A 9803-nucleotide genomic window follows, 5' to 3' on the forward strand; every position below is an offset into this window, starting at 1 on the left:
AAGGTCTAGGAACTTGGCCATATGGGGTATGTCGACCGTAGTACTCCCCTCCACGGTTGGACCTGACTATCTTAATCTTAAGTTGTGTTGGTTTTCAACTTCTGCCTTAAATATCTTAAATTTATCCAATGCTTCTGTTCTTTCTTTGATTGGATAAATATAGCCATAACAGGAGTAATCATCTGTGAATGTTATGAATGAATCATAACCATCCACACTCTTTACGGGAAAAGGACCACAGATGTCTATGTGAATAATCTGTAGAATTCCCGTGCTTCGTTTGACATCTTTCTTAATTTTCTTTACATACTTTCCTTTTATGCAATCTCTGCATTGTTCTAAATCTGAGAGCTCTAATGGAGGAAGAATATCATTCTTAACTAGTCTTTCTATTCTCCCCCCTCGAAATATGGCCTAAACGACAGTGCCATAATTTCAACAACGCATCGTGAGCTCTCTTTCATTTTCTGTTTACATCCGTAGACGAGGATACATTCACATTGTCGCACGCAACGTTCCCATTATCACATACACCATTCACATCATCACGTAGTGATAACAAATAAAGCTCATTTGTAAGATAGCATGACCAACACATGCATCATTATATGTTATCTTACATTTACCATTTCCAAAATGGCAATCATAACCATCATTGTCCAAACATGAAACACTAATCAAATTCCTCTGTAGGGAGGGAACATAAAGAACATCTCTAAGTATGAGTTTGAAACCATCAGCTAGCTCTAGAGAAAGATCGCCAACGGCTTCAACTTCTTCTTAGACTCCATTTGTGACTTTAACGTGTCTTCCGCTTCTTTGCGTAGTCCTCGTCGAATGGAATCCCTTGTAAAGAATTAGCAACATGAACAGTTGCACCTGAGTCAATCCACCAAGTAGATTTCGAATACTGTACATATAGGGATTCATTTATGAACGTAATAATGTTCTCACATTTCTTTACCATGATCATCTTTAGATAATCGGGACAATCTTTCTTATAATATCCCATCTTCTTGCAGTGGAGACATTGATCTTTCTCTACTATGAACTTGTTTTGCTAAGGCTGATGCAGCATGTGACCCTTTCCCTTTGACTTTGAGGAGAAGTTAGCATTAGTATTCTTTTTCTTGTTATCTTTCAGATAATTGATAGTGCCACCATTGGCAGCTTTCATTCTCTCCTCCTCTTGCACACACATAGCCATGAGCCTCTCCATGTCCCATTTCTCGGGCTGTATGTTATAGTTGACAACAAAAGTGTTAAACTCTTTTGGCAAGGAAGCAAAAACCAGATGGATAAGGAACTCATCCTTGAGAGCCAGATCCATTGATTTTAGCTTGGATGCCAAATGGCTCATCCTTAGTATGTGCTTTCTTATGCCACCATTGCCTGAGTATCTCTCTAGTCACCAGCTGCTTTATCACCTAGGTAGCATATGTCTTTGAAGAGCCATTGAACTGACTCTTTATTCTTTTGAGATACTCAGTGACGGTGTCACACTCTAGGATTGAGCCCACAATTGCAGGCTCAATCGTATTCTTTATCACAGCCAAACACTTCTTGTTGGCAGTGACCCATTTCCTATGCTCAAGGTCATAGGACATTCTTTGGGATGCAAAATCCCTCTCTCTGGTTGCCCAGGCGGCATCCGCCTCATTTGTCTCCTGCACCGGTGCCACAGGCTCTTGAGACACGGTGTGGTGACTACCCAGTCCACCTCAGCGAGGATGAAAGCCAGGTCGATCTTTTTCTTCCACTCAATGTAGTTATCACCTTTTATAGTGGGGATTTCTTTGATACAACTCATCAAGTTGTATCCTCCTGAAAACACAATTCATATATATATGGTGAGAACATAAATAATAACAATAACAATTGCATGCCTTAGTTCAACGTTGGTCAAAATTAAAACATGCAATTGTTCTCTACATTAATTCTATATCACCGTTGGGCAGAAAATAGAATTGATGCAAGACAAAACATCATAATATTGCCATTAATCAACGTTGGTCAAAATAATAACAATATTATAATCAATTAAAACATATCTATTTTTAAAATTAAATTCTCCCGTTGGTTCGAATTTAATAATAAAAATAACATCTTTAAATACGCAGCGGAAAATTATTCAACTTGATGAATTTTACTCACAGGAAAAATCCTCTTTTCTATTTTCTTTTGAGCCAATTTCTATTTTTCAATTTTCTGGAAAAAAGAAAAAATGAAAACGGGCTCATTCTTTACTGTTTCGGCCCAAAACCGGCAAAAGCCGGCTCGGCCCACCTCTTCGCGCGCGCATAGGCCACACCCAGGCCGCAACGTGGGCCTGGGCCGGCAAAGCTCCGTGCCCCGCGCGCCCGCCTGGGCCGGGACGCTGGCCCGTTCAATCTCGGCTCGGCCCACGCGTTTCGCTCGGAATAAAAACTCGACGCCACGCGCTCCCGAGGAAACCCTAACCTCATTCTTGATTGCCCTCTTTCTCTCTTCGCCTCACTCCGCTCTCTCTTCTCTCCTTGGTACCCGCAGCACCAAGCGACGAGCAGGCGAAGCAGTGGAGCAATGGCGCTGTCGCCGGCGTGCGCGCTCCCCAATGGGTGAGCGCGCCGCCATCGAGTGGCCTGGTCGCGGCGCCTCTTTGGTCGGAGCCCGGCGAGCAGTGCCCCCTGGCTCGGTCCACTTTTTCCCGCACGCCGTTCTGCACGACGGCGAGGTAGTCCCTCTAGGTTTCCCTCTTTCTCATTTCCCTTTCTTTGGTTCTTGTTGTTCTTCTCGGTTTTTACCGATTTGGATGGGATTTAAGGTTAACTGTGTTAGGGTTAGGGTTTCGGGATGTCAATGTTTATCTTCCCTAGAGGGACTCTACGGTTTTAGGGTTCGGCAGCTTACATTCTTGAAACCGAGCCCTCATTATTTCTTTAACCCAGTTAGGGTTAGGGTTCATTCGAACCCTCTTCTTTTCTTCAGATCCGAAGGGATCGAAGTTAGGGTTCAACCGAACCCTTTGTCGGCTGAAACCCTCTTCTTCTTCTTAGACCCGCACTGGATCTAATCTTCTTTTTCCTTTTCTAATCGGTTTACCCGTTCTAGATCTAAAACCTAGAAACCGATGGCTCTGATACCATTGTTAGACTATTCGGATCATCTAGGAGTAGATCTAGCTGGGGTGCTTGATGAATCAAAGACCTAGGATACCTTCTAGTGCAGCAATAGAGAGACAGAGAGGGAAGGGGAAAGGTACCGAACCTGACATGGCAGAGGGGGAGGGTTCGGAGGCTGCCATCGGGTTCGTTGATGCAGTCTGCTCACGGGCAGTGACGGTTGGGGAAGACGTGTCGGAGATGCGGTGCCGGCAGTGAAGATGACGACGACGCAGTGCTGTGGCGGAGGTACTTCCCGTGACTGGCTACGCCCCTCGCTTAGATCGGGTTTAGGGTTTGTCGGTGGGGAGGTCGGCTCAGGTCAACCTCGTGATTAGAGCCGCCTGCCCTCACCTCTTTATATAGCGCAGGGTGACAGGGGCCCTCCAGCCATGGTGGGCTGGGCGCCCCAGATCAGGGCGCAAATCAAAAGCCCAACTGAGCCGTTGGGTCCAGTTAGGTTAGAGATCAATCTAACACTATGTTGTTCCATGTTTGTCAAAATTAATAATCATGTACTCCTAACGGCCAGCTTGCAGTTGCCCTGAAAGAGTGATCAAGAAAGGTCTTGTTGCTTGTTAGAAGGACTTGGTCCTACACTTCTACTAGGAAGTAGGAACAAGCCGCTATGAAGGAAAAACTTTCATCAGAGAAGAGACGAGCTGGCGAAAGAAACCTAGTAGCTATCAACAAAGGCCACACTGTCTGGTCTTTTTTGCTACATGACACCTAAAAAGGGCCAGGCGTAGTACAGGTGCACCGTGCACGGTAGGGACAGTGCTACTACTGTGGGTGAGCACTACAGCTTGCTTTGGTCCTGGCCATAAGTTGCTGCCTGCATTATGCATTAACCCCCGGCCCTAATCCTCAGCTCGCTCGCTCCTTTCCAAAATAAAGCACCTACACTACACTGTTCATGCGAGAAGCAGATGTGTGAATCTTCTAGGATTGGAATCAACGAGAGGCATGCAGGGAGCAAAAACACTGATCAAACTAAGAGTATACCGTAGTGTTCTGTTCGTTGCCAAAGGACGAACTACAATAACCATCAAGTTTCTATATACTAATTCTTTTCGGCTAACGCGAGCAAAGTTATTGTCTTGTTCGCTTAGCTGATAAGTCATGGTTGAAACACGGCGATTAGTTTTAGGTCACTGCATGGTTTGGTTCGTTGCGCCCTGAAAGATTTGGCATCCGTTCGAGGCAGGCCAGGCATCAGAGAGGGGGCCACTAGACCTCAGCTACCAGTGGAGGAGATGGCTGGGCTTGAGGTTTGTGGAGCATGTCCCTGTCGCCCACTACGGTCTTCGTGTACGGCTGGTTGACCCCTACATCAACATGGCTCGGCTTGGCAGCATGCAACGACGGCACCCCCACCCCCCCCCCCCCCCCCCCCCCCCCCCCCCCTGAGTTCCCCAAATCACATGTACGATCGATCGAGATCAGGTACTACAACATGCATGCATGGCGCACACACACACATATAATGGATTAGTGGTACTCCTAGAAATGCTTATCTTTTTCACTTTTCCTATGTGTCAGTCGCCTAAAATTTTTGATCTATTCAGGCAACGTGTGCTCCGTCGATATTGCTTCAAGATTTTGTGGACCCGTTTTAAGTGTCATTGATTAGAGAGCAATGCAAATACATGTCCCCTGAACAGAAGCCTATTTCAGGCGTCTGAAGTATAGCAGGTCCCTATCTTTTTCTTAATAACTGGACGATATAGTTCATGGCAAATGCATAGTTTGAGGGGTGGGAACGGAGAAGCTAAGACCCCAGAGAAGGAAACTACATACATGCGGTCAAACGTATGGTAAATTGGTTACCAGCAAACACCCCAAATAAAGCCACTGCCGGTCGGTTAGAGTCGTACTTAATACTGCTGGGTCCGTCGTGAACTTGATCTGCTATTAGCTAGGATCTTCAGTTCTTCACCAAGCAAGATTGTGAGGCCCATGCCCTTGATGACCTAGCTATATCTAGTCAACTACTCACACAAGACGTCCTTGAGCAGCTTGTACCTGCGGCCGGCCGCCCTGGTCGTCGCCCGCCGCCCAACCAGCTCGGCCTGGTCGCCGCCGCTGGCCTTGCCGGCGCCCCTGCCGCTGCCGCCGGAGCTCGTGGTGGTCGACGACTCCTGGCTCCCGGTGGCGGCGGCGTGCTGCTTCCCGGCCGGAGACGAGGACGACCACCTCGCCTTCCCGCCGGCCACGTCGCTGAGGCACCAGTCGCACATGTCGGAGCCGGCCGAGGTCGGTGCGCTGTCGCCGTAGTAGTTGATGCAGTACCTGCATGCATGTCGCCATGGCACCACCGCACCAGTGGTGTGCATGTGTATAAGGACAAGAACAGTACTAGTACACTACACATAGGAGCATATACGAAGAAGAAAGTGGCAGAAGGGATGCATGGAGCTCGTCATGATATACTACTAGTAGTACTCATATATGAAGAGAGGATGGAGCTGGGGAAGAAGAGGCTGGACGGAAATAAAAAGAAGTATATATACATACGAGTGCTGGAAGAGGTAGCGGCAGCGCGCGCAGCGGAAGAGCTTCTTGGGGAAGCCGACGTCGCCGCACATGGAGCAGACCGTGGCTGTGGCGGCGGTGCCGGCCATGGTGGACAGAGTCGTGGCCTGGAGGAAGCGAGAGACGGCCGGTCAGAGCGCGAGAGGAGACAGGAGCGAGGAGTGGTGAGGATGTGGCTGAATCTGAATGAGAAGGGTAGGAGTGATGTGGTGGAAAGGCAGGAGGAGGGAGGAGGGAGGAGGAGGGGGCCGCGGGGTGCAGTGGTGTTAAATAAATACGAAAGAGAGATAGGGACGCTTACGTGCAGTGCAGTGCATGTAAGGCTGTCATCAGCGACTACAACCCAAAATACAAAATCTATACGTACTTTGATTAGCGTTACAGGTAAAGAATTTAATATCTATTTTTTATCTTCTTCAATAATAAGATCTAAAAGATAACCTCTTTCTGCAAATAGGTCTTCAGGAGAGAGGATACTCAGATTTGAGTTGTGCCTCTTTTGGCGTCTAAAATGGGTTTTCCATATAGATACTTTGTTGGAGACTATAGATATTGTGTTGAAGATCCATTTTAAGTTCGGATTCTGCATTGGGTCCATCGTTGAAAAAGGGACGAGGGACAGTGCCGCAGTGGCAGGGGTAGCACAAAGACACGGCGGCAACCTTAACTCACGACCGGCGAATGGAAAGGCTACGCGTCGATCGATCTCACTCGCATGGTCTCACGGTCACAGCGGCTCGGCCGGGATAAAAATCTTGGGGCCGTTGTCGATCGGTTCCGCGCTGTGTGTCCTGCTAGTCCTGCAAGTGGGTGTGCCTGTGGGTGTGCCTGTGTGGTAGTACTACTAGCTCGCTCTAGCTCATCCATTCACGCGATGTTGCATGCGTCCAGTACAGAAAAACATTCGATCGATTTTGAGAGACAACTACTGAACGTACGGCGAGAAACACAGCCGATGGTCGGTGTTGCATGCACGAAACCCTTGTAGTCTGTAGTCAATGGACTGCTATTAGCCCAAGCAAGTCTGCTCTAGACCACTGTTATATGGGAATACGGGACTAGTATCTACCTGCAAATTGAAGTGATGACGCTTTAACACACAAGTCTTGGCCCAGCTCACTTAGGTAGCCCGGTCTTGGCCCACACGGACACATGGCAGCCCATATAAACATCACGGTCGGTTATTTTTCTAAACCGGTAATGATATGATATCCTCAAGATCACTGCCAACATTGTCGGCTTGCTTAGCAACCGACAGTGATATCCCTATGATCATTGTTGGCTTATGTATGTACCACCCGCTACTGATTTGATTTTTCCATACGCCTATTCATTAATTTATTTTATTATTTTTGTGTAATATAATTTTTATTTCCTATGGTTACTGGACTGGATATTTAAAGCATCACATACATCACAAATCCATCAAGATTTATATTACAAATGTTACAATAATATATATGTTACAATAAAAATGTATATACTACGATAGAAGTTTCGTCATCTCTGGATCTATACTACTCTTATCCTTGGCTTGATCAATGCTGAAAGATACTCTTTTACTCAAGACCTCGTCCATGGCGAAGGATGCTAGCTTGTCTTGTAATTCTTTGATCTCAAAGTCTAATAGCTTTTGGGTTTTTAAGTTTCTCACGCTATCGTTAAAGCAAGATGACATCAACATGCACAAGTGTTAGACAAAATAGTAGTGTGTTTTATTGAATTAACCGATATACATAAAATGAGAAACATACACACCATTTTATTTCCTTCCATTGTGCTCTCGTTGAGGTACTAATGCATTGCCCACGTCACGTAGAACCCGCATTTGTTGTTGGCTATTGACTGTTCTAGGGGTATGTGTTTCCATATAATGAGCCTCGAAATGGTTCTTCCTGTGCCCGTCTGTATTTTTCTTGACTCAGCGTGTCACTATAAAGTGTGAAAGGCGGTGAAATTAGAATGTGCTATGTGATTAGAAAATTATATGTTACTAGCTTCACTTACTTAGCACCATGAGTAGGTCATTGATCTGAGAAAGTTCCCTTTGATCTCTTCGAGTCGCACACCTCGACATGTGATTGTGCAAGTTTGATATCTACGAGGACGTATTGGAAACTGCACTCACAAACTTCCAATGCAAATCAGGCCTAGTTAACAAATAACCTTAAAAAAAGAAGCACCTAGCTAGGGCCTTACAAATCAGTCCTTAGATTTTTGCAATCTCTGCATTGGCAAGTACTGTGTAGCCTTGATCCCCTGGATTACATGCAACATAAGCTTTGGCGGCGGTGATGAAGGTGTTGACTCCCATCAAGAACTAGATTTCTGAAGATGTGAGGCCGTACATCCACTCTCGATCCATCTCTGTATAGAAAAAGGTGTCACGTATGTGCAATCATAAAATTGAAAACTAGAGCCATGCCATCATGAACAAACACCATGGTAGCTAAAAAATTAATGGTTTGCTAGGTGTCACATGGATGTGTTAATCAAAATTAAAATTGATAGCCCTCTTGAAGAAGAAATATTCTACTTCAAGACACAAAAATGGCATGAATAATTATAGAATTTAAAACTAGAGTCGTCGAGAAACACTATCTTTGTAAAAATTTAATGGTTGCTAGGTATCACATGGATGTATTCATCAAATTAAAATTGCTAGCCCTCTTAAAGAACAATTATTCTTCATGCACATAAAAATGGGGAGACTAATATATGAAAATAAAAATTGGAGCCTTCGTTGCTAGGTATCACATGGATGTGTTCATCCAAATTAAAATTGGTAGCCCTGTTGAAAAAAAAACTTCAATCTACTCCATGCAAGAACTAAAGCATCACATACCGACAATCATCGAAATCACCATGTAATTTGCTAGAAATTAAATGGGTTCATAGACACCAACCTTTTGGAAGATGGATTCACCACAATTTGAAATCCTTTCTCAAGATCTAATAGAAAAGTGCTCTCCAAAATGGAGAAATAAATAGCATGAGAATCAAGCAACATCAAAAAAAAATGAAAAGCTACAACTTTCAGAGGAGTGGATGCTTGTTACTAACCATAAAGAAAGAAGATCATGCCCATCCTTCAAAATCCAAGACCTTCTATGAGAATTTTGGTGAAAAATGACCGCAACAATGGAGGGTGAGGTGGGGAAAGGCGCATCCTTGGATAAGTTAGCTCGGGATGGGAGGGAGGAGGAGAAATAACTAGCATGAGAATCAAGCAATCTAGCCATCAAAATAATTGAAAAGCTACAAATTCAAAGGAGTGGATGCTTGTTACTAACGTTAAAGCAAGTTGATCATGTCCATCCTTCAAAATCCAAGACCTTTCATGAGTATTTTGGTGAAAAATGGCTGCAACAATGGAGGGAGAGGTGGTAAAAAATATATGTTCAATCTTTGCATGGAAATAATATTAGGGAAAGCCCTTGCGCGCGTCGGTGAATCACCTGGTTAAGGCGCTGGTAAAAATATATGTTCAATTTTTGCATGGAAATAATATTAGGGGAAAGAGTTTAATGTAGATATGTCATGCATAGAAACTGAAAGACTTAAGTTCTTTTTATATGGTGTAGGACACATCTACCCTGTATGCTTTTCAGATCATGGCATTTTCTATGCGTGGTAATCATAGACACAGGCATTTCTAGATCATACACATATCTGAATTTCACACTGGGATGGAGTCTATTATGAAATTCTAAAATCTTGGAGAGTAACAATGCTCATACATTTAAGCAAATTTGAGTTCCATTCCAAAGGAAAACAAATCATAGCAGTGCAAAACATAGAAAATAAAAACTCCACTCCAACCCAAGGGGAATAATCTTTGCTCTCACTCTTGCTATGCTTGCTCAGATTCCTACCTTCTTCCAACCATTCCAAACATCTGTGTTTTAGAATCTATAGTTTTTCACTAACCACTATATCCTATTTCAGTTTTTTTCCAATTCGTCTATTTTGCATTCCTTTGTTACAAACAAGCCCTTGTTGTCAGCAAAGAATTGTTAGATAGTTGACATAGATGTACTTTGTAGTGGGCTTCTCCTGGTGTTTTACGCAAAGCTTCTCAGGTGTCTCTTGTTCTTCCCAGCAGCATGTGCCTCACCCGCTCCTTCG

The 9803-nt window shown here is 44.5% G+C and overlaps 1 protein-coding gene across 2 annotated transcripts; it reads right to left on the reverse strand.

Moving 5' to 3' along the window:
• Nucleotides 1-578: 578 nt before the first annotated feature.
• On the reverse strand, nt 579-5889 carry LOC136498425 (uncharacterized). 2 transcript variants are annotated; one of them, XM_066494360.1, is made up of 3 exons: nt 5658-5889; nt 5166-5432; nt 579-1824 (listed from the first exon to the last, which is right to left on the reverse strand). In XM_066494360.1, the coding sequence occupies exons 1-3, from the start codon at nt 5762-5764 to the stop codon at nt 1773-1775; spliced, it is 426 nt and encodes a 141-aa protein (XP_066350457.1). In that variant the 5' UTR covers nt 5765-5889; the 3' UTR covers nt 579-1772. The 2 variants fall into 2 exon arrangements, with proteins under 2 accessions (XP_066350457.1, XP_066350458.1); XM_066494361.1 differs by lacking the exon at nt 579-1824 and having other exon boundaries at nt 4861-5432.
• Nucleotides 5890-9803: the final 3914 nt, after the last annotated feature.

Source organism: Miscanthus floridulus, chromosome 12 (genome assembly GCF_019320115.1).
Source record: "Miscanthus floridulus cultivar M001 chromosome 12, ASM1932011v1, whole genome shotgun sequence".
Lineage (NCBI taxonomy): Eukaryota > Viridiplantae > Streptophyta > Magnoliopsida > Poales > Poaceae > Miscanthus > Miscanthus floridulus.